The sequence below is a fragment of the Prinia subflava genome, chromosome 18 (assembly GCF_021018805.1).
Source record: "Prinia subflava isolate CZ2003 ecotype Zambia chromosome 18, Cam_Psub_1.2, whole genome shotgun sequence".
In the NCBI taxonomy this organism is placed as follows: Eukaryota; Metazoa; Chordata; class Aves; order Passeriformes; family Cisticolidae; genus Prinia; species Prinia subflava.
The window spans coordinates 9,795,060-9,812,610 of NC_086264.1; the positions used below are offsets into that span (position 1 = coordinate 9,795,060).

Here is a 17,551-nt window from a genome sequence, read left to right on the forward strand (position 1 = left end):
GGTCATGCTTAGATTACATGTTAGGAAAAATCCTTCCCTGTGACAGTGATGAGGCACTGGAACAGATTGTCCAGAGAAGCTGTGGATGCTCTGGAAGCGTTCAAGGCTTTGGATGGGCCTTTGAGGAACACGGCCTACTGGAAGATATCTCTGCCCGTGGCACAGGGTTTGAACTGGATGATCTTTAAGGTCCTTTCCAACCCAAAGCACATATGATTTTGTGGTTCTGTGAATTGTGAGCCCTTTCACGTGTACCAGGACTAGAGGCCAGCACAGTTAGAGCAGACACCCTGCCTGCAGCAGTGCTCTGGGGAGCTGTACACACATCTGTCTTTAAACCCCAGCCTGCCCCGCTCACAGAGGTCAGGCCAAAGGCAGGTTACAGACAAGAGCAGCCCACTTGCTCCTCTGAAAAGCCAAGTCTCACTGGGACAGCCTCATTGGCATGCTGGAGGAAGCACCAGTTCATCCCAGTGTAGCTCCACTTCTAATCAATGACATGACAGAACAGAGCCTCAATTAAGCAGGCACAGACTAATTAAGAGATTTTGCTGCTGTAAGCATTGCGTGGTGGAGGCAAGTGGGGAAAGACGAAAGCTCTTTAAAAGCATTTACTTTTCATTTCATACCTTTAATTAGCTGGATAACTCCAGGGACTATAATTATCAGAATTGCTACAAGCTTACAAAAGGTAAGGAACATCTGAATGCGGGCACTCCAGCTGACACTTGTGCTGTTCAGGACCATCACCAGCGCTGTGAGGGGAAGAAGAAAAGTCAGGAAGAAATAATTGTCAGGAAGAAATAATTGTCACAAAACTCTCTGCCAGCAGAGAGGTCACACAACCAACAGACTTAGAGGAAACACACTGTGATAACCTTCTGCAATTCTTGTCCTCCCACTTCTCCCGTCCCCCTTCAAGGTCCCACACCAAAGTCTTGAGCTGAGCCCCTGCACTGACCATCCATCTGTCCCTTCTCTGCTTTACATCCTTCACACCAAATTACAGCTCCACTGACCCAGAATTGTCAGCTGCTGGAGGACAACTGCCTGGCAGGACCCTGCTTTAGATGAAAGAAATTAATTGCCCAACTCTTGTCACTTCAAGTTTCTCTGCGCTACTTTGAGTAGAGATTTGTGTTTTTCATAACACAATAACAATTAATAACCATATTAAAGTTTCTCACCCTCGTTTAGGCCATGCATAAATTTTGAACTGCTTTACCTCTGGTCCTTTTAGTTGGGAGAGAGACAGTCCCACTCTCAAATGAGCAATTTACAAGTGGATGTAAACATCACCTAACACAATTTTTTCACCAGAAAAGGATCCTGAAGACCAAAATCTTTACTCAGTTCTGTATCTCACTATATTTCAGAGCTGAAGTTTCTGAAGTGACAAAGAAATCACTTGCATTTCTGCAACGCTTCACTTGATAACCAAATGCCTTTTTTTTTGCTTTTTTACTTCCTTGTGTACCTATATTTGGCAGGCACTAGAAAATCCCAGGGCCTTGATTCATTACTCTATTGTTCCAATATTTCACTGACATATCTTGACTCATTTAAATTTTAAAAGATCCCTTTAGGTTGCTGATGAATATTAGTGTTGTTTGAGTCTCCCCTTCTTTTCCTGCGGCTTGATTACCTGCAACACTAACAACTGTCATTAAAGCAGAATATATTTAAAATATTCATTTGACCAGAAATGTTGAAGTTATAAAAAAATCTAATGTCATTGTCAAGTACTAGTTTATTTTAATTTTCCTAGAAAACTCAGGATATCACACTTTTCTTCTGTAGAAAGTGAAGCCCAGGCGTGGACCAGAGCACAAGAGAATATCAAGGAGGAGGGGTTTTTGTGTAAGAGAATCTGCAATTTGATCTCCAGCTTACCCAGGGTTCAAGCTGACTGCAGTAATCATCTGTCACCTTGCACAGGTCAGAGCAGGTAACATGAGCAGGGAGAGCTCCTCCAGGATTTCTAATGCACTGGTTTCACCTTCCTGATACACAGATGAGAATATTGGGGATGGCATGGCCTCAGACAGCTCAGGAATGGATCAGCCACAACCTCTCTGGACAACCTGTGCCAGAGTCTTACCACCCACAACACAAAAATTTCTTCCATGTATCTAATCTAAAGCAGCCCTTTTCCAGTTTGAAGCATTTCCCTCATCCTCTTGTCATGGTTTGAGCCCAAATGGAAATTAAACCTGGCAGCTGCTTGCTCAGCTCCCCCCTGTCACCCCCTACCCACTGGAATGAGGAGGAGAATCAAAGTAAAACTTGTGGGTTGTGATAAGAACAGCTTAATAATTGAAAACAAAGTAAAATACAGTAATAATGGTAAATGATAATGATAACAAAAAGGAAAAGAAGCAGGTGCTGCACAACACAATTGCTCACCACCCACTGAACAGAGCCAGGCTCCCATTCCAAACCCAGATCAGATGCCCTTCCATTTAAATCCTCCCAGTTTATACATCATGTTCTGTGTATGGAATATCCCTTTGGTCAGTTCAGAGCCCCTGTCCCACCTATGCTCCTTCCCAGTTTCTTTTGTGAACCTCCTCACTGGCAGAGCATGGAGGCAGGGAGAAAATGTCCTTGGCCATGGATAAACTGGGCTTAGCAAAAAAAACAAAACATCAGCGTGTTACCCAACACCATTCTCATTCCAAATCCAAAACACAGCTCTGTAACAGCCACTGAGAAGAAATCAACTCTAACCTGGCTGGAACCAGGACACCTACTACTGCTTGCCCTTGTAAAAAGTCCCTTGAGGGTCCTTCATAAGAGTAAATGCAGAGTTGGAGGACTCCACTCGTAGTAATTCAGGTTGTAGGGCTGAGACTTAAGTGCTTAGAAAATTTGAGACCAGTTTTATATTTTTTTAAATTTTATTTTATTGTACTTATTAGGCTATAAGAGCCCACAGCCTTCTTTATAATATAGTATAATATTACATAATATAAATACATTATTACTTATTATATACTACTGATAATAGTAGTAGTATTTTATAATAAAATATTTAGTCTTAATGGTTCTGTTTGCATGGCACTTGTTTAGAAATGTGAGGTTTACACGAGTACCATCACCACAGTCCTGATTGTGTGAGCAGCTGGGTAGAGAAAGGCAAAGGGGAAGTGGAGTCATGAAGAAAGCTGCTAAAAAGCAAGGAAAGATGATGAGAGCTGTGCCAGGGTTCAGCAAGGACATTGTATCCTGGGACTGTGGCCATTAGTCTTCAGAATAAGGCCTGTTGGAGATATTTAGAAAAAGTGATTGCAGACACTTTGATAAGGGACCACAGCAAATATCAGAAGGAGCAGCAGCTCCTCAGAAAAAGGGCAGTGAAAGGAGGGCTCAGGTGTAACTTTTCTAACTAAAAGTCAGGCATTAAGTGTGGCTGCATCCTCAATGAGGACAGTTACCTGCAGAGGATGAATAACAATACCTCTGTGAGATGCCTATCCCAGATGAGAGTGTTTACCTGCAGGAAGTTCCTCTTTCTCCACTGACAGATCACCTAAACTAAATACATCCATAAAAACAAGATGAATCCTAACCAAGAGGAGTGTGGAGGCAGAACAAAGTGGGGTTCATGAACAATCAAACACAATGGAAACACCAAGCATGTTTTTCACCATTTCTCTCCTTCCCACAGGCACAGCTATAGATGGATAACAAAACCTAAGAGGAGAAGCAGCAGAGACCATTACATCCTGGCCTACTTTTCAGAATATATGTGTACCATTGCCTCAGCAGGAGACCAAGAAAACTGCTCTCCTATAACTTGTCAGACTTTTAGGGTGAGGGAATTAAAAAAAAAAAATACCCTCAATTTGCAGACCCTAATGAGCCAACTAAAAGTCACAGGAAGCACAAAATCACCTATCAGAGCATATCCCTGCTAGCCAAGAGATATTTTAATGTAAACTGCTTGTCTGGAGACTGTCAGCAGTAGAGAGTGGCATCTGCAACATCTGCCATGATGAGGGGAAAAAAGGCATCTAATTATAAACTCACATAGATACCAATAAAACTTGGGACTGAAGTATTTCCCAGCAAGCACTGATAGACCTGTACAGCTAATCTCAGTTTTCATGCATAACTTTAACAGCCAAAGCTGGGGGTGTTTGAGTTTTTTGGCAGACTTCCCCCAAAAAATAAAAGAGGGGGAAATTATATCAGTGTAAAATGCCCAGAACACACATATGAATTAGTGCAAAAACTCAGGTGATTTTCAGTCTCACAGTTTTTAATAGCTGAAACCTGTTTATCTGCTTTCTGGTACAGAGGCCATGTGAAAAGTTTGGAACAGGCTCAGTTCTTATTTGGACTATATATTGATAGAACAGTTTGATACCTTTGCACAGTGTAATTTATCCCTTCCGGTTACCATTATATTTAAGTTGACCATTAGGAGAAGAATTAATAGATACAAATAAAGCAATATATGAATATAGGGGAATATAGTGCCTTTTTTGCAATGATAGGCATAGTGATAAGATGTTTCTTCATGTCAAGAAACAATAAATACAGAGGAGTCTATCAACATTCACTTCAAGAGAAAAATGAGTTTTAAACTCTTACTCCTAAAAAGACCAATTTCAGCATCAGAACAAAGGCGGACAACATCTTTTTCTTTGTATCCTGGAGCTATTTTGTCCTGCTGGAACAAAGTGAGGAGTCAGAAGGGTTTTTCTCCTGCTTGCATTTTCTTCAGCTGTCCTTCCCTCTGCTGGAGCACATCCAGCTTCTCTCTCCTCTACCTGGCCATTTATTTCCATAAAATTGTAGTAATGAGATATCCTGTCTCTGGAAGTGTTCGAGGCCAGGCTGGATGGGGCTTTGAGCAACCTGATCTAGTGGAAAATGTCCCTGCCCATGGCAGGGTGATCTTTAACATCTTTTCCAACCTAAACCATTCTATGATTCTGTGAGTCTGTGAAATGTATAGTGTAATAAAAATCTTTGAGATATCTGCTCTTCTTTCACATACAGTTAAATTAACCGAGTTGAGGAAAAGTTTATGGCAAACTGACAAACTGAGATCTGTATATCCAGTATTTGATCTAGGTTTTCCTCCTCGTGAAGATTTGCTTCAGAAACACCAAATAAATTTAATTGACTTCTAAGCTTGAAAAGAACAGGAAGGTTTTGCTTCAGAGGTTCAGAAAGCTGTGGCATCTGAAAAGAAACTCCACACAAGCATCCTTGTTCCTACTGAGACATTGAAATGTTTGGACATTTTGGTTGGTTGGTCTTGTTAAAAGGAGAAAAACCATAATGAGGGCAACTAAAATGAAAGCAGCATATTGTAGAACAGAACATTTGTTTTTACAGATTGTTCAAGAATGCTCTGAACAGGTGATTTTGAGGGGAATTTTGTGCCCAGCATGTCTTTTTTCTATAAATAATAAAGCAAGAACAAGGGACTTTTTAAAATGTCACCATGTCCAGTAGCTGCATTTTAACTCTCATCTGATCTAGATCTCCTCTGCACCATCATTCCTTTTTCACTGAAGAGGCACAGAGGGGAAATGGTGGGGAGCAGAATGGCTGCAGCCCCTCTACAAGAAATATATTTGGTGGCTGGTGGAGAAGCAATAGTATTTGCCACTCACCAACATAATCCTAGTTGCATCCATCTCAGTCAACCTTTTAATAATAGGATTAAGATGCATCAATGGAGATCCAGGTGGGGAGGAAAAAAAAGAAAAAAAAGAAAGAGAAAATCTGTATTGTGACAGGGATAGAAAAAAAAAACTGGTCTACAATACTAATGAGGGTTTACAAAACTCTCACACTGCAGATTTTTAGGCCAGTTTAGACAAACATCTGTAAGAAATTGTTTAGATAAGACTGATTGTGTTTGGGATCAGGGGATCACCTGAAGATTTTTCAAAATTTCCCACTCTCCTTTCAAGTACAATGAGAAATGACAAGGTAAAACAATGGAGCAAAGTCTCAGCCAAGGGCAGAGTTCAGTGGTGCATCCCACTGCCTTTCCCTGTGCAATAAAGACATACACACAACCAGTGCTCTCTCATCAGGCAAGGAGGGAAAGGGACCAGGCATGGCTAAAAAGAAAAAGGGCATGTCATTTCACTTTCTGATTAATTTAAAATCTGAAGTGGAAACAAATACTACTTTTTGCACCATTATATTGGATTATATGATCTTCAGGGCTCCAAAGTGTCTGTTCAGCTCACCAACTTAATCTTACCTATCACTGCCCGCATGCCCAACACCAAACATTCATAACAATTACCCCCCAGCAGCTGATCCTTACCATACAAGGAGAACACTCTGGGATCACTGAGCTAAAGTGCAGAAGTTCTAAGAACTGAAATGAAACTCCACTGTGGAGCTTAGTGCAAAGAGTAAAGCCTCAGTCTGGCATTTCACTGTTTTTCTCAGCCTCATCCCATTCAGCAATACAAATTTCCTACAAGAATCTCTACTTTCAGTGAGATATCAGTTCACCCTACCTGTGCTGTACAGACCCACTCTGTACAGGAGCATCTGCTGTGACCTCCCCTCTCCCTTAAGGCTGTGATTATTTCAGCCTAACTCCACCTCCCCTGCAACGCCATTTACTTGTTCAATTATTTTGCCAATGGCTTATCACACAGATTTTCACTTAAATTGCAAGCAATAAAAACATATTTCAGATTGTTCACCTATTGTGCTTGAATCACATGCAATTAACAAAATGCTTTGATGGAGTCCTCACTTAACATTCCTTCTGTCTCAGTGACCTTAACGTTGCTGAACATCTGTTTCACTCTGAAATATTTTAGACAGATGTAGCTGTAAAAAGTCATTGACCTCAAAACTCAAACCCCTAATTCAATTACTCCTATGAAACCTATAGTTTGTGCATAATTAAGTTGGAGAGGAATGCAGTCACATACGGATTTTTTAACACTCCCAGCAGAAAGGAAATCTCACCTAGAAAACTCCCACAAAAAGCCACAGTAACCTGGAGACTGGAAATTTCAATGTCAATTGAACTCCTTGCCCCGAAGAAAGAAAAAGTCATCTGAACCTATTATTGTGCAAAACTGAAGGGTCTCCTGTAGGCCTTTGATCATTTTGCATGTCTTAATTCCTTTTTCTAGTCTTTTTGTTTCTGATATGTGCACTGAGCAAATTGAAAGGAACACGCTGTCACTAATTACTCAGGTCTGCTCTGCACTCCCTCCCAGCACAGCTGAATTCCAATGTGTGCCCACAAGGAGCACCCTCAGCAGTGACCAGACGACCTGGAAACAAATCTCTAATGCCACAAGCTCCAGAGTCCCACTCCAACACCTTTAGTGCCTTCCCTTTTCATACATCCTCCACACCAGCCCAGGCACAAAGCCTCTGCTCTCAGGGCAGTGTCCCTCTTTCCACTGCAAACATTTCTGTAACCCTAAATGATCCCTTCTACACTAACTACAAATTAGCAAGTGTAGGACAGCAAGCCAGCAACAACCATGCACCAGGCTGCACGTTCTGCTCCCAAAATTCAGTTCCTGCATTCTGAACCATTTGTGCCTCAATAAGGATTACTGCCAGGATGGAAAGAGTGGGACTAAGGAAGATGACTTCACATTGCCTATCTGCACTCAAGAGAACTACATTTCTTCATGACATCATATTTGGCATTCAACTGCCTCCAAAAAACCAAGGTAGAGCAAAGCCCTCAAAGCAGGTAATCATTCTTCCGTATCTCTAAGGGACTGAAATTGCTTCTACAAAAATAATGAAAATTTGGCCGTTAATTCCAACAGATTTTTCCCTGCCATTGATAAAATCTGCTATTCTTTTTGCTCCTGCCTTTGTTCACAAACACACCCAGGCAAAATGTCACACAGGTGCCCCTGGCACTGGATGTACAGTAATTAATGATTTACATTAAACAACTACCTGCTCAGTGTGCTATTTTATTTTTTTTTCTGATTTATATCATCTTTAGCCTTCCCTGGAACCTAAAATTGGATACTCACTGATGCCGACAGCTGTAATGAGTTTAATTGCAAGTTCTGGGATTTCACACTGCATGAAGAAAGGTTCCAAGATGTAGCGTCCAAATGCCAATGAAATCACTGCTGTGGCAGCAGGGCTAGGGTGAAAACAAAGTCACAAAATTAATCTGCAATACTACATAGTTATTGTTCTTATTGGATCATGCTGTAACTTCACTGGCAGAGAACTGTGAACATTAATGTTGGTTTTCTTGCAGCTTTGCTGACATGTACCATAATATCTGAATATTATTAATATTAATATCTGAATATTAATCACTACTCAGTGATTCTGATCTTGACAGCTACACTTCTTACCAGGGTGGCTCTCACAACTTCCATATTGCAAAGCAGTCATAATCAAAAAAGGAAAAGTATCAGTAGAAATCTTCACTCACTTGAATTGAACATAAACAGAATAAGATTACATGGGCAACACCCTGCACAAAAGTCAATGAATTTTAGTGGCCAGGTATATCTCACCCCTCAGAGACACAAGCAAATGAATTTCATTCAAGCTGAGAATTCTGGTTTACTAAAACAAGTACCCAAAATCTACCCAGGTCTTTTATTAAATTCTGAGACAGTCCAAATGGGATTTTCTAAAATACAAACAGAATTTGTTCCTCTTATTGACCAACAATTCCTAGCACTGCAAGCAGAAGCAGAAATCCCTGTAGTACAACATAGAATACCATAAAACAAAGGAATATGAGGAAAGACATGATGTTGTTTCTTTATTTGGTCTGTTAGTGCTTTTCATAGTGAGTTAAGTTCTCCAACACCCCACAAAGTTGTTGCATTCACAAATTTGAAATGCTCATAATATACAGCCTTTCTCTTTGAGAGAAGCTAATTGTTTGACAGCAGCCTTAGCACTGACACACATTAGTAGCAAATTAGCCTGTGCCTGTTACTGTTCATGTTCCATCTGGGAGGACATTTCCACCCTTTTTAGGAGAGTTGATGGAATCTGTGGTTTATCACATACACACTAGGACAGAAAGGCACATGGTTCTCAAAGGATTTCTAAGTTGAACAGGAGTCCATGCAATTTTCTTGTGAAAAAAATCTGCAACGCCTCACTTCACAAATTTTGATAAAAATTCTATGAAACAGGGTAAAAATTCTGCAGAAATGTTGTTGTTCTCCATCAAGCAATAAGAGAATTTTCCACAAGGGACTTGCACCTTGGAAACAAAACCCACTTTCTTTGTGTTATGGCTCAACCCAGAAGTCACACACTGTGTTGGACCAAGCTGCAGAGCAGCACAGAACAGAACAATCTTCCTCAGAAAGTTTCTGCATGGATGAGCAAGGGCTGCTGCAAGTGCATTTCCCATGCACGGGAATGTTCCTCTCACTGGCCAGCAAATGGCTCTGCAAATTTTGTCTGGGTTTTCACAGACATTTACTGACTTTACCTCAGAGCAATATTTCTATTTCATATCAGAAGATCACCAGGTGTCCAGTTTTCAAGTACTGCATGCAGCCTGCTATAAGTAGTTTTGGAGTGCCCCAGATCAGATTAAAGATCAGATCTTTGGAGCTGTCCCAGACTTTTTTCCTCAGTCTCAGCCCCTTTGCCCAGAACTTGGATTTTACCCTCCCATTTCAAGAAAAAGCCTTTTTAAAGAAGCTGCTCCCTGCTATCCACACCACTTTAAAAACACAGCTCCTAAATTACCCCTCTAATAAACAGCCCTACCTCCAACATTCCCACGTCTCAGGGGAGATGTTGCTGGGAGTGCAGTCAACCAGTGGAGACAAAAGTTCAAAGAATGGAGCAGTATTAAAAAAATTACACAGATGGGGTGTTTAGTGACACAACTTAGTGGCAGGGTCAGCAGTGCTGAGTTAATGGTTGGACTCAAAGATCTTGTAGGTCTTTTCCAACCTCACTAATTCTATGCTTTTCCTTTAGACTGCAGTAGCAGGGGCAGGCTGGCAGGCCTCAATAGCTGTGTGCTCAGGAGCAGGGAGAATAACCAGCTTTTTCTGAAGGGCAGGGACACAGGAAGACACCAGGTGAGGGCCAGGACAGGGTCCCAGCACACACACAGGTGAGTCAGGCACCTGGCAGCACACTGTGATCCAGCCTTTGTTCAGCAACCACCACAGTGCAGCTCTACAGACAATGCATTCACACTGCCACCCTCATTTGTTTGGAAAGTAGTTGTTGGGGGTTTTTTAAAGGGGTATAAATATATATAAAACACACCCAGCCTGGCTTTGGGAGAGAAAAAGGTTTGCAGTTGCACTGGGTGAGCAATGGAGTGTAAGGCAGAACCAATTAGTACATGGGCAGAGCAGTCAAGTGTGTCCACCACTGTCAAGCTGTGGTTTTACAGAGATGTATGAGAGCAGGAAAAGTCTGCTTTGGTTGTGACTCCTCCACCAGCCCACGAATGTGATAATCCTGCAATTTTTCAAAAGAAAACCCAGCCTAGCTGAGATATGTGTGTGCAACTTCCTCCGCTGAAAACAAAAAATAAACACATATGAGGTCTCAAGTTCTTTGATAGTAGCAGCCAATTAGTTTCCTGATGCAGGAGCTCAGATATAAAACTCTTACACAGAGTTTCAGCAGTGCTGCTTTGATCATCACAAGTTACAACACGTATGCCTTCCCTGCTGCCTCTCAGATGGGGTGATTAAAGAGCACACTGATGTTCTCTCCCATGCAACATGATTATTTTCTGGGTGTGGGGCAGATCACAATGACTAGAAGAATTTTCACAACGCTCCTGGGACACTGTCATACGTAAAAAAATAGTTATTCTGTGAGGAAAGGAATTTATGATGCCTGGTTTCTCGTGGGTGTTTGTGCCTAGGTTAATAAGTTGCCTCTGTTGGGCAAGGTGCAGATTGAAGGGGGGGTTTCTAATGCTGTTCCCTTTTGTTGATTCTCTGATGTGAAATGATAGAGCTGTTCACAGCACCGTGAAAACACAGCTCTCCTTCCACTGCCTGATTTTCCTTTTTGGCAAAAGGTTCATACAGTCCAGACATCTGCCCTTCCATCGCATTTGATGGAAATTATGCAGTTAACTCAAAGGTTACGTTTTGTTGAGGAGGGTGTGTTGGACCATCCGACACACAGAGCTATTTCCTCTGGAGACAACCTCAGGATTTATAGCTTCATAATGACTCAGCACCGTCAGCACTTTCAAACCCAGCAGTCTGTGCTGGAACTTGTCGGTGTTATGTAAACACAGTTGTGATTGGAAATGAGGCTTGTGCCTCCTTTGTGACTAATCTGCTGATTTCGGAAGAGAGGGGAAAGCAGTGCTAACCACCCTGAGGCGGGGATGGAGCACTCCCAAAGCCATTTTATACAAGTGAGTCGCCCTGTTCTACATGTACACAGATCTCCAAACTCAGCAAAACAGTAAAAATAAAAAGAGAGGCTACACGTGAGTTTGATACGTTGATCCATTTACATTATGAAAGTTTCTTTTATGTGATTCAACACCTTCACATTGTAATTCCTCTGCACAGCGTCAAAGGCTGCATGAGTCACAGGCTTACACACCAAGGCATTTGTCCATATACTGGACATTTTCAGTGAGTGAAGACAATGTGTCTTTATTTAGCCAATAAGTGTTTTTCAAAGTAAGAGTCAACTTCTCCAGCATCCCACAAAAGCAAAAATTCAGGGCCCAATCTGTCATATAAAGCATACATGGTGCCCTTAACTCTGAAAACTACAGGGCAATAGTTTTACCAGGAGTTATTCCTGTACCTACAAACAGTAATTGCTCCAGAAGACAGTGCCAAAACTGAGAAAAGGTAAAGGTGACTTCCTTCTTTCACTTTTCTGTATCTAAGTGTAGCTAAAAACATCATTAGTGACACCAATGGACATAGTAACCTTAGCAAAATTAAGGCAAATAATTGAATTTTTGTGGCAGGCAGTTTTCTTATCTCCCCCATATATGCACAGGTGTCTCCTTGAACACTTCAAAGCCGAAGAGCAGAACAGCGTTTTTTAACCCTCTGAAGCAATCATAGTAAAAGAACACAGTTAATTGACCAAAATACATTTGATTTCTTTTTTTTTTCCCCAATATATATCAGAGATTTTTCTTTAACAACTGACAAGTGCTATCAGAAAAGAAAGAGTCTTTTACACTTACCGAATGATGAGTAGTTCAACCCAGACCCTCACAAAGGCAGGTAAGGGGCCAAAGGCCTCCAGGATATAGGTGTAGTGACCACCAGATTTCTTAATGCACGTTCCCAGTTCAGCATAGCAGAGGGCACCTGTGAGAATGCAGCAGTGCCAACATGAGAGATGTCCAGAAACACCTATCAAAACATTTATAGCCTAAACAACAGAGCTGTCATGGTATCACCACTACTTTTTATATACTTTAGGTTTTTTCCAACGAATTTTGTAAGTTTTAATTCATTCAGCTAGACAGGCTACGTAAACCAAACCATTTATCCAGTTGTGTTTAAAGCCACTGGACAAGCTATTTGCAGTGAGTGCTGTTACTACTCTGCATCTTGTGAAGAGGGACAACAAAACTGGGATGTCACACCAGCCACCCTGCTTCCCAGGCAGCCAGACTGCACCACTAAATGAAAGATTTCTGGTACATTTGCTTGATATCAAAGGCTGTTCTACTCCTTTCAGCTTTAGAGATGCCTGGCTCAAACTCTGAAGGCCTGAAAACTGTATTACCTCTCCTCAGCCATTGACAAAAGCAACCAAATGGCCAAAATTTGGAAGCAGGTCCTGCAGAATAAGAATTTTCCTCAGCAGTACCCCTAACATCTTACATACAAAACTCAGGGGGTCGCTCAGTCAGGGCTTTTCAACACTGGTGGGGTGTTTTTGTGTACTACAAATGCAGTGAAAAGTCAGGAACCATCAGTTACAAAGCCAGGGATTCACAGGTGGAGCACAGCAATAGTTCCACAACCAATAAACATGGGCAGCCCTCTTGGAAGACCCTGAGAAGCCAGCAATAAACAGTAATAAAGTTTGTCAGGTCTGCATCACACAGAGTTAAAATCAGCAACATGCATTAACTCATTTCAGCTCTCTTCCTTCTCCTTTACACCACAACACTTTTAGACAACTGCAGCTGTCAAAACCACATCACATGTACAAGCCCATTAAAGCTGTACCACATGATCAGAAATTCTCCAGCACTGCTCATTTGGTTTTTGGGGGATTTTGCAAAAATGTGGCAACTTTTATCTGTTATTCTTTAGCCTACCTGAAGATGTGTTTAAAGGAACCCTTACAGCCACATTAAAAAAAGTTGTTTCTGCATTTTCTTTTGCCAGCCTCTTCTGTTGAGAGGTTCAGGATGAAATGAAATTGTGTTTTAATGTATGTTATAAACACAGCCTCAGCAAGACCTTATGTGACCTCTACACGTGATTTAACTACAACTGAGTCATGCAGGGAACTAAAAAACAAAATATTAAGGGAAAAAACCAAGAACAACCAAAAAACAAACAAACTATAACAGCTCCATTCTGAGAACAAGATACTACCTGTTGCTGAGCCAAATTACATAATTCTTCATATCTAGAGGTCTGGAAAATGACCTAAAAAATCTGTCTGATAAAAGAGAGAGGGGTTGTTTTGTTTTGTGTTTTTCTTTTTTGTGCAAACTTAACTTTACAGCCAGAAGATTACTATTACTGAAAGTACAGCCATGAATGCAGTGCTTAAGCAAATTCTAGGTTAAGTAACTCAAAAGACCGAGGTCTTTTGACAGGGTTACAAACAGCATCTGAGATTTTTCTTGACAGGGGAATTTTGTTGCGGGCAGGACTTCCACATTTGTACAAGAGATTATGCTGCACATCGTACCCACACATTTACCATCTGACCCCTCTTAACTTACTGGGACTGTTTGTTTTTTCTGGGTGGGTTTAACCTGTAAAGAATATTTCTTTGAAGCTCAGAGCCAATTTACAAGGTGGCATTTGCATGTTCCGCCTATTAAGTAGACACTTAGTACCTCTTTGTCCTCTTCACCTCCTGCCAGTAAACAAGCAGTTTCCCTTTTAAATAAAGCCAATATTCATGTTAGTTCTTCAGTTTCTTTGAGATTAACTCATTAAATAGGTCAATGAATCCTCTGTGCCACAGAGGCCAGGGTGGGGTTTTCCACTCTGAATGAGGGTTTTGTGTTCAGAACAACTTAACTGGACTTCTTCAGAATTCAACACTCTTCAAGAATACAAAGAATTAACAAAAACTCCCACAATAAGCGGGCCAGCAATAAAACTCCCAGAGCGAATTTGCTTCCATCACACTGTTTTTTTGTAGCCCCGTCTTTCAAAGCAACACCATGAGTGAGGAAGGAAGAAAAAAGCTGGGAGGAGGATTTATTGGAATTATTGTTTTGCTCCCCTTCATGCCAATACGGCTTACATACAGTGGGAATTATTCCTCTCAGACCTTGCTGTAGCCCTTAGGGAACTAGGCTGAGCTGTCTAAACATTTCAGAGGTGTTCAAGCAGCGTGCTCATCCAGCTGCTGGGGGCTTTACAGACACACCATAAATACCCTTTACAGACAGGAGAAAAATATACATATAGCATATTCTATAGGAGAAAAAAGCACATTTGGTTTTGCTGTTCATTTAGGGACCCATTAAAAAAACAAAAAATTATGTTTCCAGCTTTCATCGGCTGGTGCTGGGAGTGAGGGACTGGGATTTCAAATCTTTGCACTCCACAAACCCATCATGCAGCACAGACCTTCTGCAGTCCCATTGGTGCTCAAGCTCTGCACTCTGCCTTTCTATCCAATGGTAAAATCAGAGAAATAATCACAATAATTCACCAGCTGCCCCTCTAGACCAATTAGAGACTTTTCAGGGACTTACCAAAAAGTGAGAGGACACCACACACTGTCCAGACAGTCAAGGACATGCCCACGCTGCCTGTGTTCTTCAGGATGCCTTTGGGAGAGATGAAGATGCCAGCTCCAATGATAGTGCCAATTATGATGGATATCCCCCTCAAAAGCGTCACTTTCTTCTTCAGCACAACTTTTCCCTCCTGGGCTGGCTGCCCGCTGTCCACAGAGGACAACTTGCCATTGGCTTGTCCCTGCAAGTAGCTTCCATTAGAGACCGTGGGCACAGCAGCTTTCCTAAACATGCTCCAGTGCCACCAGCACACTGCTGGCAAGCACAGGCAGAAAAGTTTTCAGCACAAACTGAAGGAGGTGTTGGTTTGGTTTTTTTTTCCCTCTTTATGCAGCCAACTACTTTGTCACTTCCTCTGCCTTCCTTTATCTTTCCGACTGCTCCTACACACAGGTAGCAAAGCCCTTGGAGAGTGTGTGAGCCCTTGCTGAGCTCCAAGCCCAGCTCAGGAGCACCTGCGTTTCCACACCGTGGTCCTGCCCTATCATTGGAAACCAGCTCAGCTTCCGCATGGACTTGTATTTAAGCTCTTGTCATACCAAGTTACTCTAGCTGAATGATGATGCAAATTCTCCAGGTTTGCATCAGCCATTTGAGAAACCGCTGGCATTAGTCAGCATTTCTCTTTTTTTTTTTTTTTTTTTTTTCTCTTTCTTTTTTCCTTTTTAAACTGTAGAGGCATGTTGTGCAACTGACTGGGGGTGGTGAGAACAAAGAACTCCAGCTAAACCTCGCCAATCAATGCAAGCACATCACCCTCGACACCCTGAGACACACTCCTAATTTTTTTTAATTTTTTTTTTTTTTTAAAGCAGCTCAGAGCCAGAAACAAAAGCCTGCCTAAACACAGAGCTCCGTCAGAGCACGAGGGGAAAAAGAAACCAAACAGGATATGTCATTCCTGGGTCTAATCCAATTTCATTCTTGGAAAACTCTCAAAAAAAAGTTAAGTTTGCGGGGACTGAACTTCTGGTGTCGCAGCTGGTCAGCCTGCCCCACGTCCGTGTTACTAATTTGGAAATCTCCACAGAGGATTTGTTAAAATTCTTTGTTAAAATTCCTCTTTGTTAAAATTACACCGCAAAGGTTTACAGCCGCCTGGTGTGTGTGACCAGGCAGCACCCGGAGCGCAGCATCTCCAAACAGCTCAGGAATCAGAAGGGGAATTTTGTGCTCTCCCCTGACCAGATAAACAGGTAATCAGATGCAAAAATACATTCCCTTCACCTGAGCAACTGAGGTGTTAAAAAGAGGTGCATTCTCCTAAAACAAAGCAAAAAAAAAAAAAGAAAAATCAATAGACTTCAAGCACTTTTGACCTAATCAAGGGACAGGCTTTATACTATATGCCAAAGGGGGAAAATTCTTGGTGGTATAGCTATTGCAGCTGTTAATAGCTTCAGATTAGATCAGTGAAGTGAGACGTTATTGCTGCAGTTACTGCTCTTACAGGTATTGCTTAATTAGTACCTAGGTTTGGGAGTAGAAATAAAATCAGTTAAAGCATTTTATCCTTCAAAAAGCACGCACTGAGCTCAGAGCACAACCGTGCTTTCAAAGTTATGTGAGAAAGAAGAAACCCTGCACTACCAACATGCTGCAGCTGTAAAACTTCAGCGTTTTTAAAGCCTCATATTTTCAGTTACAACTCACCTGAAATATTTGGCACCAAGATAAAAGAAGGCATTTAAAGAGCTTATCTGGTTTAAATGCACGCAGGTAAAAAGCAAAGTGATTGTAGCTTTTGACTGCAGAGCAGTTCAGGTTTTCTGGATGTATCTTACTTCTGCCTCTGATGTGCTCAGTAGCTGATCCCTCCCTTCCCTGTCACCCCAGAGTCCAAACCAAACCAGTTTCCATGGCACTGGCTACTGGTAAAGCCAGGACTAGGTGGCATGCTGTGCCAAGTCCTTTTCTCTTGATACACATTCCACAGGCTGCTCCCCAAAAAAATCAGGCAAACTGGATCAAATCAAACCAGCACAAAGCATTAACCAGAGAGCTGAGTTGGGCTGCTGACCTTTATTTTAATTTTCAAAGGTTTTTTAATGAAGAAGCACATGACATCTTCAAACATCTGATAATTTAAGGTAGACACTCTTAACTAATGGTTTACCCTTTATTTGCACAGGAAGTTGTTTCCAAGATCAAACCAAAAGCTCAATAACCAGACAGCCCCAAGGCAGTTCCCAGCAAGACAGTTGTCTGCAACAACCACCCAGTACAAATGCTGGGCAGCCAAATGGCTTTCAAATATCATCTGATTACTAGCCAGAAGAATTCATGTTTCCCCTCTGGGCATAGCAATTAACACTCTCCCACACAGGGGAAAAAAAAAAAGGGTGCTTGCTCCAGTGTGGGGATAGCATGCATGCAAGGATTAGGATGTTGAGAAATTCCCAGGATGATTTATAAGGTAGGACCAGAGGAAGGCTGGATGCAGAAATCCCCTTTTCCTAACTCCTGGCAGCTTGCTAGCCATCACATTATTTGTAGCCTTCCCGGGGAGGGTGTTTGTGCACACTGCTTCTCAATGCTATCCACTAAAAATAAGAAAAATAGGAGCTTTTCTCCTTTGAGTTCCAGCCTTACTTCCAATTATTAGTTCCACTCAGGGTAAGG

General features: G+C 41.7%; 1 protein-coding gene across 1 annotated transcript in view; it reads right to left on the reverse strand.

Annotated features, from left to right (window-relative positions):
• The window catches only part of SLC7A11 (solute carrier family 7 member 11), a 59,619-nt gene extending 43,054 nt beyond the window's left edge, over positions 1 to 16,565 (reverse strand). Inside the window, exons 1-4 of the mRNA XM_063415196.1 lie at positions 14,885 to 16,565; positions 12,164 to 12,290; positions 8,007 to 8,122; positions 630 to 755 (exon numbers count right to left, since the gene is read on the reverse strand). Coding sequence (XP_063271266.1) covers positions 630 to 755; positions 8,007 to 8,122; positions 12,164 to 12,290; positions 14,885 to 15,161 — 646 coding nt within the window. The 5' untranslated portion in view covers positions 15,162 to 16,565. The remainder of the gene's footprint in view (positions 1 to 629; positions 756 to 8,006; positions 8,123 to 12,163; positions 12,291 to 14,884) is intronic.
• Between the last annotated feature and the right edge of the window lie 986 nt (positions 16,566 to 17,551).